General features: G+C 45.4%; 1 protein-coding gene across 3 annotated transcripts in view; it reads left to right on the top strand.

The window, feature by feature from the left end:
- The window catches only part of RUBCN (rubicon autophagy regulator), a 49528-nt gene that overhangs the window by 15962 nt on the left and 19060 nt on the right, over positions 1–14506 (top strand). For 2 of the 3 annotated variants that reach the window (XM_025175447.2, XM_088132497.1), the window contains exons 5-12: positions 188–294; positions 2510–2657; positions 4247–4795; positions 5994–6038; positions 9304–9399; positions 10338–10453; positions 12078–12279; positions 13406–13507. In XM_025175447.2, the coding sequence (XP_025031215.1) occupies positions 188–294; positions 2510–2657; positions 4247–4795; positions 5994–6038; positions 9304–9399; positions 10338–10453; positions 12078–12279; positions 13406–13507 (1365 nt within the window). The remainder of the gene's footprint in view (positions 1–187; positions 295–2509; positions 2658–4246; positions 4796–5993; positions 6039–9303; positions 9400–10337; positions 10454–12077; positions 12280–13405; positions 13508–14506) is intronic. The other variant, XM_025175448.2, reaches the window with a different exon arrangement.

Here is a 14506-nt window from a genome sequence, read left to right as displayed (position 1 = left end):
CAGCAGCAGTGGAGACTCTCTCTCTCTCTCTCTTTCCTGGAAGTCTGGGGTAGCTCCTCCCTTCCCAAAGGGATCTGTTCCGAAGCATGGGATGGAGACCCCGGGAATGAAAATACTGCATGCAACATCCTCTAAGTGCAGGACCAAAGGCACAATTCTCTCCTCCTTTTTTCTTTTTCTTTTGCAGACTCAGCTTTTCTGCTGAGCGACGCCCACGTCACTGTCATGTTGCAGTGCCTAGAAGCTGTGGAGCAGAACAACCCCCGGCTGCTGGCTCAGATTGACGCATCTATAGTGAGAAGGGACTTTCTCATTTCTTCTTGGGTTGGGTCTTTGGTCTGGCTTTGGGTCCTTTATTCATTCATTTATATATCAAATTTGTCACCGCCCACCTCGTTAAAAGACCACTCTGGGTGGTTTACAAAGAAGTTAAAATCAATTAAAAATGCAGTATAAAATGGTCTTGAATAAATGGAAAATAAATATAATCCAAGGATAGATGTTACATGGGCAGGTAGCTCGGGGAGCATCATCAAGGCACCAGCCACCCCCAGGATTGGGTAAGATTCCTATTGCCCCACGCAAGCTGGCAGAGCCAGGTCTTTAAGCCTTTGCGGAAAGCCGGGAGGGTGGGGGCCCACTGCACCTCTGGGGGTAGAATATTCCAAAGGATGGGGGCAGCAGCAGAGAAGACTCTTCTCCTGGGCCCCACCAGCCGACATTCTCTTACTGACAGGGTCCGCAAGATGCCCTCTCTGCCTGACCGGGTGGGACAGGTTCATGTGATGGGGGTGAGATGGTCCCTCAGGTAACCCGGTCCCATGCCATGTAGGGCTTTAAAGGTGATAACCAATACCTTGAATTGGACCTGGAAGCAAACTAGGACCCAATGCAGTTCCCGCAGTAAAGGTGTTATATGTGCCGTTCTTGGGGCATCCAAGATTGTCAGCGTGGCCGCCTTTTGAACCTTTGCTGTCATCCTTCACACAGTATCTCATTCAGGAGCAGAGGTCTTCTGAAGGAGTGCTTTGGACTTATGGATCCTGTAAATGAATTGTCCAAAAGCAGCTGCAGTGCCACTGCCACATGGTTGGCCAGGGCTGGATGCAGGCCACCAGATTTCTCAAGGAGTGGGACCTAAGCACCTGTCCTCAGTTGTCTCAACTTAACTTTGCTGGTAACTGCTCGCCTAGGGTGAATAAAATTCTTCACTAGGTATGAAGGAAAATAGACCTTTTAGAAAGAAAGGAAGATACTTCTGGGTAGCACAGGGCATAGGACAAGAACCTGCCTGATGCTCTAGATATTTGTGCTCTTGATTGGAGCTACTTCTAATTAGAAATTTTTAAAAATGGTGTCAGAAGCTAGTTGTGGATTCCTCAAGAAGTTCAGCAGAAGGATAAAATTCCTGAACTGGATAGAGCTCTTGGGGGCCTTGAGTTCAACCCACTGGTAGTTCAGGAATCCAAATTAAAACATTCCAGGCGGATGGCTGCCTGAACATATCCAGTGGAGGGGAGCCCACCCCCACTCTGGAAAATTGGTTCCAATATTGAATTGCTCTTACTATTATGTTGTTTTTCTGACATTCAGTTGGAATATGCCTTCCTGGATCTTAAATCCATTATTCTAAGTCAGTGTTCTGGAGTGATGATGAAGAGGCCTGTGCATTATCCATTCAGGCATTTGAAAAATGCTTCTATATCCCCTCAATTGTCTTTCCTCGAGGCTAAACATACCCAGCTCTTTCTTCGTTGGGCTTTGTCGCTAGCTCCCCGATCATTCTTGTTGCCTTCTCTGAACCTGTTCTGATTTCTTTAAACTTTTCTTAAAATGTTGTGCCCAGAACTGGACAAGTAGTTGAAATAGGGCCTGACGGAGACAGAATAAAATTGCTTCCTGTGATTTTGATGCAGCCTAAAACTGCATTTGCCTTCTTTGCAGCTCTGTCACTCTGCTGGCTCATACTGAGCTCCTATTCCAAGATTTTTTTTAACAAGCCCCTTACCAGGTCAAGTATCCTCTCTTCTATGCCTCCACTTTGGATTTTTGACTTGCCAGATACTGCTGATTTTTCTCCAGAAAAGAGAGCTATGGGGATTGTGGAGCACAAAGTTCAAATGAGACAGCAGTGCTGATGAATGGCTACAGGCATGCCCATTCCTCTAGCCCAGTGTTTCTCGACTTTGGCAACTTTAAGATGTGTGGATTTCAACTCCCAGAATTCTAGCTGGGAAATTCTAGGAGTTGAAGTCCATGCAGTGCTGGCTGGGAGGGAACTCTGGGAGTTGAAGTCCACACAACATAAAGTTGCCAAGGTTGAAAAACACTGTCCTTGAAAGTGTGCCAGAAGGCCCTGTGACATATGACTCCTGTGGGCAACCTGTTAAGTCAGCGCAGGAACTGTTCCTGGGATGTCAGAAGAAGCAGGCCGCGCGTCTCTGCTTCTCTCTCTTATCCTCCCCCAGTCCTCCGCGTGACTGTTGCCTGAACTTGGCCGTTCTTTCAGTTTGCCAGGAGAGGCGAGGCCTCTGAGCCCGGGACAAAGAGCCTCACGGCGCTTCTGGGATCCCTCTCTACCCCTCCTGCCGAAAGCACAGCCCATCGGCACCTTGGCTCCCTCGCGGGTCTTCCCTCTGCCTCTGCCAGCGTCCAAGGTAAGGAAGGCGAGCCGTGAGCATCTGCATGTTAGGCAATTCTTTTTTAGCAAAATCTCTTTCCTGCGACTCAGTTGCTGCAGCACAGATGACGCTGTTCAGTTGGAAGTTGATGTATGTTGCAGTTTTTGGTGCCTGTGTGTCTCTGGCTATCCATGGTGGGAGAAAGGGGGACATACGAGCCAGAGGAAGATAACGCTCACCTTCATGCCTTGCTTCTGTATTTTTGGAGTTCATTGGATCTCCACTTGTGGATGTAGCTAGCAGTAAAATTTTTAAACCAGCCATTAATATTTGCTGTTTGCTAAAAACCTGGGCAGGAAAACACTTCTTGATTTGGTCCCTAAAACTGTTCACTCATCAGATGAGTAGGATTTCTATGGCATAGTTGCAGTATAAATTATCCCCATGGGAAAGGCCCCCCAACACCTGGCTGGCTTCCAAGGAAGGTGGTTGGAGAAAGGCCTGCCAAGAAGGTCTTGGATCCCATATATATACAGTACATAGATTAGTAGGTTGTTTTGATTCCTATAGGAGGCTTGAAAGATCAACAGCTGGTGTTTATTTGGGAATCCCTGGAAGTTGTCCATTCTTTTCTAAATCCAGTGGGATGTGCTCCATGGCACTTTGGTCCATCAATAGTTTCACTCAATGTTTTTCAACCTCAACAACTTTAAAGTGTGTGGATTTCAACTCCCAGAATTCCCCAGCCAGCATTCTGACTGGGGAATTCTGGGTGTTGAAATCCATGCATGCTGGCTGGGGAATTCAAGTCCACACATCTTAAAGCTGCTGAGGCTGGGAAACACTGGTCTAACTGTTGGAAGTTACAGTAACTGGAATTTAGAAGTAGCCTTCCCCTCTATATAGTAAATGGCAGTAAGTATTATCTAATTTGGATAATAGTGATAAGGCAATTGCTGACTGGGAATTTTCTCTGCTGGCTCCCAACCTTCTCTCTGGCAGGAAATGTCTGTTGCCAGTAAATTTGGAGGCTTTTTAAGGGGCTGTGAACTTTGACAGACTGGAAATCAGGCTTTGTTTTAGTCATTGAAGTGGACTGGACAACAGTTTGGCTCCTATTTTTGCACATGAAGGGATGGGTGAGAATGGGTGCCAGAGTTTGCTAAAGCTTAAGGTGCTCATTTTCAACAACAACAACAACAACAACAACAATAATAATAATAATAATAATAATAATAATAATAAATAAAACAACAACATTTGTATGCTTCCTGACTCCCAGCAACTCTGGGTGGTTTACATATTGTTAAAAGCATATAAAAACAAAGAACAATACAAAACAGTACAAAACAACAGTCCTTTCCCACTGGAGAGGGGACCTTCCATGTTGTTTAGGGAATGCCCCAAGTGCCTTAAGTTTCTGCCAGGGTTAAGAAAGTATTGGCACTTCCCATTTGGGGGGCTGCAAATGGGGCACTGGGGGTAAAGTGGATTGTCCATCCCTCATTAGTTTCTGGTATTGGGCTCACTGCAGGTTCCAGAATGTTTCTACTCACACAATTATGTTCTTGTAGCCACATCATCCCTAAGGTGAATTCTCTTTTTGTTTCTACTTCTCTTTCTAGACAGGAGATTATCAAGCCCTTCAGCATTCAGTAGCCCCTGCCAGTCTCAAGAAAATACCCCCTGGGCCTCAGCCCACCAGCATCTGGAAGGCAGGTGCCCCCAACACCCGGTTCCTCTTCTTCCTCATCTCAGCATCTCTGGCCCCAAAGATGACCACTTCCCAGCTGCTGGCATGAGCCCTGGCATCTTGCCCAACGTGAACTCTGACCCCTGGTCTGGAAGCCAGGATGAGACGGACGGGCCGGAATATCTGGCCATTGGGAATCTCGGCCGGCAAAGTCAGGATTGTGACAGCCCCAATGAATCTGGCGCCGCCACCTCAAACAGTGCTGGGAGCAGCACTTCCAATCTGTTTTCATCCAGCAGCTCTCAGAAGCAGGAGTCGGTTTCCTCCTGGGGGGAGCAGGGAGGCAGCGGCAGCCAGAAAGCAGTGCTGTTGCGCAGGTCCAGCTTCTCCGAGGGACAGACATCAAGTCTCCAAGGGAAACTCAAAAGGAGTCATGTGCGCTCCCATTCAGACACCAACGTGGCTTCTGCAAAAGCTCATGGTAAGGGGGGCAAATGGGGGTGAAAGAAGCTCTTGTTACTTCTGCTACTCTCAAATGCCGTTCTGTGTGTCATGCATTAGAGCGGTGTTTTTCCAACTTGGCAACTTCAAACGTGCTGGCTGGGGAATTCTGAGAGTTGAAGTCCACGCATCTTAAAGTTGCCAGGTTGGAAAAACACTGCATTAGATGCTCATGTAGGTGGTCTCTGAATAGCAGAACTGGACTGGTGGCTGATCAGATCCTCTTCCTCCCCCTCAGCAACAATTCCAGTTCAGAAATGCTCTCCTAATTCTGCATCTCCAGTTGTGGTACGTTATAGCATGCCTCTCAACTGAGTTGAAAAGGCCTCTCTTAAAAACGCTAATTGAAGGGAAATAAAACAGATAAAGAAAGACCAGGTCCGTTCCACATACTTAACCAGGTTCATTAAAGGCCCCACAGCTGCATTGCACAATAGATATGTTTGTCCTCTGGATTAAAGGTTTTGTTGCTTTATGTATTTGGCTTATTTATGGTACAACATACTGTGTAGACTCAGAAAATGGTTGATGCAGTAAACAGTTTAAGTGTGTTGCAATGTATTGCATTTTAAGCCTGTTTGAGACTTCTTTGCCTTGGAGTACTTAGTCCCCCATCTCCTTAACTGATTTGGGCGCGTCTCTTCCCTCTTTACAAGACATTTTACAAATAATCTGTGTCAGAAGCAGGGAAACTCCCCTCCCTCAAATAGTGCTGATCTTTAGTTCTAACCCATTCTCACTGCCAACGTCCTGGCAAGGGCTGCTGGGAATTATAGCTTAATAATACTTCTCCATCCCACACAGTATGCTTTCTAAAGGTGGGGACTTGAAATCCCAGCATTCCTCAGTCAACCTGACCATTCCTGAGGACTCTGGGTGTTGAAGTTCACTCACCTGGAGGGCATCCTGGTTGGGAAGGCTGCTATAGACAGTCACTGAAAAAGATGGAGAAACAGGTGGTGATAATGGCTGAAGAGTACTATAACTGTGATAATCTGGGAATCTTCATCTTAAAGGGAAGGTTTTTGTGGTATGTGAAGTGGCCAGATCTGTGTGAGGTAACAGTGATACTCCCAAAAGTGAGCCAGATAGGATTCTATCTTGGAAAGTAACTATCCTTTTTATTTTTATTCTATTTTTCTCTTAATATTCTCTTCTGCTTCGCTGCGTGTCCTTAGGAGGGCAGAGGGACATCAGCATTATAATAGAAGATCCTGTAGCAGGTTTGGGAACCAGCATGTTGCAACCATCTTCCTTTCTCTTCCCAGCCCCCCTCCCACATCTCCTCATCAGTATTTCCTTGCACTGAGTTCAAGACTTTTGCAAAATTTCTGCTGTCAGCCTTAATCCTCCTCCTCCTCCTCCCCCTCCTTCTGAGAAATGGCCCAGTGGCACGGTGAGGATTCTCACCTGGTTGCCTCCTTCAGGGAGATTCTTCTGGCTGAATTAGAGGCGGTGGGGGGGGGGGGGCGTTCTATAAGGTTATTCAGGCAAAGAAATAGAGGCCTTCCTTCCTTGGCTGGTGCTATAATAAAACAAGATGGCAGGGGGGAATCTTGGGCCATTTGGAGTTTGGTCCTTAAAGCCCTAAAAAGTCATCACAACTCAGCATTTTGACATGGAGCAGGCTCAGTTTCCCACGCAGCAGGTGGTTTCCCCTCCAGAGATTAATCCACTTTGGAGCACTTCTCAACAAGGCTTTTGTGAAGCCAAAAATGTTAATTCATCCAGAGGATCTGCCATGTCAAAACAACTGTTTTAAGGATAATTTTCATATGATGTCCTTCCTGGACGAGGAAGACTTAGGTTATAGGGTCTCGTGATGTCATGGATGCAAGCATGTCTTCCCACTGGGAATTTAGAAAAGACCAATTCTTCCCCGCATGAATATTCTGCATACTTGCACCACAGAACACACCTCTGTCATGGGCTGCAAGTCGTCCATGGGCAAGAGATCAGTCCCATGAAATGATACCAAATATGGACTGAACTTCTAAACTCACAGACTTGACACCAAGGTCGTCTTTGCCTTTGTTCTCTTCTCTCCTTTTACTATTGCATTTTCTATAGCAGAAGTCCCCAACCTGGTGCTCTCAAGCTGTGCTGGCTTACATTCAGGCTGCTGCTAATGGGAGCTATAGTCCAGCATTGGTGAAGGGCGCCATGTTGGGAAAGGCTGTTCTCAGTGTGTGTTCTCCTATAATTGTTTCTCCGTCCATCACCTTCATTTCACTGTATGCGCTGTTCCTGTTTTTATGCCAGTAATAGCACCAACTAAGGTACCAACAGCTTGCTTGGTCTGAATGGAGGTTAAACTCACACTCAATTCAAGCTTTTAAACCTTTCCCTTGAAGAAAGATCTCAAGGTCTGGCCTGTTCCAGAATTATGACCATCTGGAATCAGCACAGATTTTGGGAACCTTAGGGAAGGCTTATGTCCAGCCATTCCAGAGCTCCAGAAAAGCTTCACGACAAAAGTTTCAGAAAGAGGTCAGTGTGGGAGCAGGTATGCAGGCTACATTTATCCTGCGCCCTGCTGTATGAAAATAAATGTGGAAGCATCCTGGTGAAATTATTTTTTTCCATATCAGGGTAACTATTGCTTGTCAAAAGCCAGATCAGAAAAAGAAGCCTTGGGCGTCCTAAGAGTGCAGGGGCTTGGGGCTGCCAAGACAAGGAGAGGCCAGTCTTTTTGCAAAATAGGACTGCCTTTTTGACAACTATCATTTCAACCGCCACAAGAGGCATGGTGGTGACTTTGCTGGGGTGGCCTTTGGGGTTTTGTGTTTTGTGTTCTTGTTTTTGGAATAGGAGAACAGGCAAGTGTTTATGCTTCATTAAAACAGCACTTAAAAATTGTGCTGCGGTAATTCACAAATTGCTGTGGTAATTTATGTATCCAAAATTCAGCCTTGAGGGCTTTGAGGGGACTGAAAAGGGCCTGGCAGGCAGCTTGTGGGCTGTAAGCCACAGGTTTTGCACCCTGTTCCAAGAGAAAGAAGCAGAAAGGCCGCTAGCCAGTGGGAACAACCGTGGATGCTCTTAATCTCATAAATTATAGGGATGTGGGGGAGAAGGGTGACTAGAGGAGGTTGGCTCCAAATTCTTTGCCCCTTGTAAGTGTAAAACATGATTGGCATCATCTTCCAAGGATTTGGTGAAAGTGCTAGCCCCCTGCAGTAGTAACTGCAGTTTCTGAGCAATGTTTAAGACAAGCCGAGAGTCCCTAAAGGACAATGTTATTGTGGAGTTCAGTGGAAAAATTGTACTTCTTGCTGTGCACAATGTCATCTGGGTGACCCAGTTATCAGTCCCCCCGCTCCACCCCTGTTTAAACCTGTGCACGCAAGCTATAAAATCCTACAGTACAGTCTCTCTTAACTGTCCATCAAACTTACCTGCCTGAACCCTGCTTCAAGGGAAAAAGACTGTAAAGATAATGTCTTCTTCAAGTAGGCTTCAACTCCTGGGGCCCACATGGACATCCAACCGCCATTTTCTGGGGTGGTCTTCTGGCTTCCCCATCTAGCCAACACCCTTGTGATTTCTGATGGTCTCCCATCCCAACAAAGCTGAACCCAGCTTTGCTGTTTGAGGCCATCAAGGCCATCAAGTGCTGCTATGTACTGTGATATTTCTGAACATAGAGAACAATACAGTGGGCAGAAACATTCTGAGTACTTTCCTCACTAGGGTGCAAGTCTTCCATATGCAGGCGTATTCCCAGTTTTCCCCGTTCCTGCGTTCAGAGGTGGCAATGGTGAAGGAAAGCCACATGTTTCAAATGATGCTTCCACATGTTTAACTGATTGCTTAACACACTGATTTGTTTTCATGCTGGTGTGGTGAGAAAAAGAGATAACTACCTTGCATTGAGTAGCCCATTTGCACATGCCCTAGGAAATATGTTCTCTCTGATGCACAACTATGGGAGCTCCATTTATCTTACCTGACAGCAGCAATAACAAAGAAGGTATAGGAATGCTTTGGGGCAAATTTAAATAACAGTCTCTTGACAGTAGACTCAAAACAGTGGCTCAGCCCCCTCCTTCAACCAAGCAGATGTGCGTGGATGTCTTGTGCGGAAGTGAAATTCATGCAGTTCCTCTGGGGTGCAGGTGCTTCAAATTTTCTCTGTTGAGGGGAAAAACAAAACTTGGCTGTGTGTTGAGTGCAAAATGAGAGTTAAGCTGGTTCTCTGGAACCCAAGCCTGTCATCTGCTGGAGCAATTCAACTAGTCCATTAGCAACCAACCTCTTTTTGAACCTTTCCATTCATCTTTCTTAAAAATCGTGCACCGCAACAGCTTGTATATATCTGCTGTTACGTCTTGTGAGCCTCTGTTGGACCAACATTTGTGTTCTCTCCTTCTGGTTTGATATGATAGTTCCATCTTTCCTCACTTTCTCCCACTCAGTTCTGTTGGCTTTCCCCCCACGTGGATCATGGCAGTTGATGGTCTCTTTTGTTTTACATGTTGCATCTAGAATCCAATGGAGATATTTCTCAATACAAGGGCAACATGTCCTGTTCTATGCAGAGTAAAGATGGAAGCACCTCTGGATCAGTCTACATGGAATATGGTGAGCCCGGTTCAATTTCCAGCTTTTGTCTTCAGAGCCAGTTCAAAAGGTGGGAGAGGTTTCTACAGTATAGTTTTTCCACCAGCTGTCCCAAGTCCAGAATTGGCCAAATTCTGAAACAGGAGTTTACCCCCCGCTCAGTTTCAACAAGAGAAAAATTGAATGTATGTGAAAGGCTTATTTACGGGAGAGATTTCAGTGCAGGATTATACTTATATCTTGGATGCCAGTTGTGAAGAGACGGCAAACAGGAGTAGATGTTTCTGTGTGCAAAGAGAAAAGTTCACGCAGCTGGTTCCTGCTGGACCAGCTAAGCAGAGGCCTTCTTCCCCCGTCCACGTTATTCTGGCACGCCAAACATTGCACAGTGTCAAAATAGAGACTATAATGCTTCTCATTTGTGCTCCTTGCCTTTGCTGGGGAATATCACTGCTATCACAATGAAATGAAGAATGACATTGAAATGTATCGCTGGCCTTAATGCCTTTGCGACCTCGGCTTCCTGGTTCCTAAAGGAAAGCCTCGTAGCCTATACTTTCAGCAGAGCTTGTGTCGACCTGTTGTCCACATGTGTGGCATAACTGCATCCTCTTGGGCTCCTTAATCAGAGCCTTATATGAAGAACAACTGAGCTGAAGTTACACTGAAGAGGATTCCCTAAGTCTAAAGTCTGCGTCCTTCATCAGATTTCAGTCCCACTGTGGGATGTGAACTCTTCCACACTTCACAGAGAAGCGTGATTCCTCTCACAACTTTTGGAGTGAATGGCTAACACAAGTCCAATCAACATTTCCTCCAAAATGTTCTCATTGATTTGGTTTCTTGCCCCAGACCTGAGGGTTCCTGCTCCTCCTCCTCTTCCTCCTTTTGCAGGAACTCTTCTTGAAACATCTAAGACTTTGAAAACAACTTTCTTTCTTTTTTTCCCCCTATGCCAGACACTGGACAGTACCTGCACTCTGGGGAAGGGATGTTCCGGAGGCCTTTGGAAGGCCAGTCCCTGATCAGTTACCTGTCGGAACAAGATTTCGGCAGCTGCGCAGACTTGGAAAAGGTAGGCTGAGCGATTCCTGAGACAAGTATGTTGATCAGGAAACTGGTGGGAGTCATGGAAAGGGAGGGGTCACAGAACCCTGTTCCTGCTGATTTCTTCTCAGGATTTCTTACATAGGAATCTGTGGTGGAGGGGACAATAATGACACATGCGTGATGATGTCATCGTGCAAATGCCATGACTTAATATACTTGTGTCAGAGGTCATGACACCAATGCGTAATTGAATGATATTTGCATGATGATTCATTGCACAGGCATCATTATTTTGTCATTTTTTACAGATGCAGCTGATTTCTTGCTTTAGTTTAGGATTATAGTCCCTTTTAAAATGTAAGATGGAAACAGTGAGGTGAGAAATGGAGAAAACCAGCTAAACAATCTTCCACAATCCATTCACTATACCTAAATAGTTTTATCACCTACTTACCTTGTCATATAGGAAGGCTTTCACGCTGGGATCCTTGGATGCTCTTCCAAGAATGGTGCTTTTGGGGAGATTTAATGGCATTCTTGCTTATGTATCTGTTGAGACCCCAAAATCAAGACAGCCCTATTTGCCATCCTTGGAGGGTAGAGTTAATCTCCCTTCTTATCATAAGTTACTTAGATCGCTCTCCCATGGCAATTGTGCAGATTATCTAAAGTAGTGTTTCTCAATTTTAGTGACTTTAAGAATGAGTGGACTTCGTCCCAAAATTCCCCAGCCAGCATGCTGGCTGGGGAATTCTGGAACTGGAAGTTCATGCAGACTGACTGGGGAATTCCGGGAGTTGAAGTCCACCCATCTTAAAGTTGCTGAGGTTGAGAAATGCTGGTCTAAACTGGGGAGTTTCCAGAATGGTTGCCAAATTTTGTGCCATTGCAGCGAGTGTCAAAATTGCTGGATCTGACTGTAGTTTGGGTACGCTTAGTCTTAGATACTAAAGGTTTAGGTAGTCCCTATGTTAAGAACATCTGGGTTATGGACAACCCATAGTTAAGAACGGAGCTTATTGTAGCAAAATTCAAGTTAAATACACAATGATTTGAATTAAATACACAAGTTCATTGCACAATACTACTTATTCAGTATTATACAATAATACTGTTCCGACTTACATACAAGTTCAGCTTAAGGACAAACCTTGAGAACAGAACTCGTTCTTAAACTGGGGACTCCCTGTATTCTGATGAATTTCTCAACCTTTTCTCTTTTTTTGGTCTTTGGCTGTGTATTTTATTAAATTTAATCCATCTTCTACAGTAACTAATAAAAAGTCTGGCTGAATATATAAATTAGAGACTTGCTTTTTTGTAGAGCAGCTGGGTAGGAAAATGTCCTGTCTTGGTCAGAAGCTGTTTCTAAAAATATAACTTTTATGTGTCTTAAACTCACAGGGCACATGGAATTTTCAGGGTGCTTTTTACTATGCACGTTTCTAAATTCTGCAACCCTGCAGAAGAAGCCTGGAATAACATAGGCGTTTGGGAGGGAGAGGATTGGCCCAAGCATCAGCAAGGAAAACTAGACTACAGTCATTTCACTGAACCTCCCCTCCACCCATACTTCTTCCTTCTTCCTTCTAAAATATGTAATTCTCTGCTCTGTGGACAGTTTGACAGCTTCTCTCCCTTCACCCCAGGAAAATGCTCACTTCAGCATCTCCGAATCACTTATTGCTGCTATTGAGCTGATGAAGTGCAACATGATGAACCGACAGATGGAAGAGGAGGAGGAAGAAAGCGACAAGGTGATACAGGACCTCAAGCAGAAGATCCGTATCCGCCGGCAACAGATCCGGACCCGCTACCTCCACCCAGTGTGCCAGGATTTGGGCTCTGACAGTGAGTGCTTCCTTTCCTTTGGAATGTTGCTAAGTTGCCATCAAAAAGACTTGCTTGGGGCTGAAGCCATCAGAGAGACCTCAGGCTGTTTCTGCAACTGTAGATTTGGGACAGAGTTCCTAAAACATCTAGTGCTTTGGAAACTTGTCCTGGAGAAATTCAGTGTTTCTCTATGGACCAATTCTGTGTATGAATGTAGGAAAAGACCTGAAGCTGGATCAGGTCCTTGGTTCATCTGTCCCTGTCTTCTGAGTCACTCAGTGGAGAACTAAATGCCTTTGAGAAGTTCACCAGCCTGGATAGGAGAGCAAAAGCCCCCTTGTAGTGTGTCTTCCCAGCAGCAGTTTTGAAGGCCTGCTGTTGATATTTCAGAAGATGGAAAACAGCAATCTCTATTAGCAGCTGTTGATGGCCTAGTCTGCCAAAAACCTGTCCAGTCTCCTTTCCAAACCATTTGTATGGCTGCTGTTACTACACAGCTCAACTGGTAGGAACAAATGCCACCGTTCAGCTATGTGTGGTGTGAAAACATATTTTCTCTCACACTCGAGGCAGTCTTTCCCACCTTGAATCAGGGCAAGGAGTTAAAATGTAAGACCCTCCCTTCGTAGGATGAATGTTGGCCAATTTCCCTCGTCCCTTGAAATTCCCATTTTCTGGTAATTAGCTTGGAGGAGCTGGGTCAGCCTGAAGACTGGAGTCCCCTGTTGACCATACTCAGCTCATATGCAGCAGAAGCATATGATTCTCAGCTCCCATGATAGATCCTTCTCCCAATCCTCCCTTGTCATTATAGCTGATCTTTTTTTATGGCCAGCTCAGATATGCCCTATTCAGACACAGGAAGCACCAAATGGCCCACCTCTAGTAATTGCAATAGCCAGATGGAAAGGTGGCCCAAAAGTCAGTTAAGGGCAAGGAGGACCCACCTCTACCAACCCATTCTAAGGAGCAGCATTAACTACACCGATTCTGGAAAGTTTGAGACTTGGATAAAAGCCTAAGGGAATATATACTGATGGCTCCATTGCTCTTGTCCAGTTATGTATTATGTCCTGTTGATGACGGTGAAAAATCTTCATGGTCATGTAATGCAAGCTTCCTCACCCTTCCATGGGTCCCCCAGGTCTGAAGGCAACAGACAGCGGATCATATTTCAGCTCCCAAGAGTCAACGTGTCCCTCTGACTCAGGTTCTGCAGAAGAGGTGGATGAGTATGAGATCCGAGGTAAGGTGACATCCCTGGCATGAGCCCTGTGCTACCCTTCCTTTATTCTTTATCCAGGGTGATGAAACAGAAACCTTATAAGGAGACCATCTAGGTCCATTCAACACAATGTTGTCCACTTAGAATGACAATTGCTGTTCCCAGTCCATCACCTGAGCCAGAGACATCACAGACGGGGGTGTTTTAAGAAAGTACCTGATGAGTCCTAAAAATGGGGGTGGTTTCCTGGTACTTGGTTTCCTGATATTGAAGAGTAGGACAGAAATGACAAGAGATATGTGGTAGGCCCACTGTAGATTTGGCTCTTCTTGTCTTATAATTATATTGTTGACAGTCCCTTGCATTTCGGAAAGCAAGCATAAATGCCTATTTTGAATATAGGGAGTATGGAGGTACTTCTATTCTCTCTCCCCCCCACCTTTATTTTGGCAACTTTATCATTTAGTCCCCCCCACCCCCATCCCTCCCCTGCAAAAGGAGTGGTTCAGTCCTTATGAAATTGCAAAGTGTGCCTGCTCTTTCTCTCTCTCCCTTGCACTTCCAATTCTGCTATGCTTGTCTAATTCTAGAGGGGTCACTGGAGCAGATGTCGATGGTTGGCCTCTATTTAGCATCTGATGATTACTTAATTTACAGGGCTGTTTAGTAGGTATCACATTTAAGTATCCTGAGGAGTAGTAAAGAGGGGAGTTTGAGGTTGTTTTCCAAATACTGTGAGTCCGGAAATGAGCAGGAAGTGGCCTTAAGAGCTCAAGGCCAGGGGGCTCACCCTCCTTATTTTGTATTTTTTTAAAATAATTCTATAGAATTATGGGCCTTCTTGGAAATCTCCTGAAAGTTCCCCCTAATGGTTGGGTGGTGTAGAGGAGTGTTTCTCAACCTCAGCAACTTTAAGATGTGTGGTTCACACATGCTGGTTGGGAAATTCTGGGAGTTGAAATCTGCACATACTGGCTGGGGAATTCTGAGAGCTGAAGTTCATGCATGTTGGCTGGGAAT

This window comes from Python bivittatus, unplaced genomic scaffold, assembly GCF_059951505.1.
Source record: "Python bivittatus isolate LINGU-HERP-01145 unplaced genomic scaffold, Pbiv_v1 ctg000980_np1212, whole genome shotgun sequence".
NCBI classification, from domain to species: domain Eukaryota; kingdom Metazoa; phylum Chordata; class Lepidosauria; order Squamata; family Pythonidae; genus Python; species Python bivittatus.
Note: the sequence above shows the minus strand (reverse complement) of the source record. Positions and strands in the feature narration are given on the sequence as shown.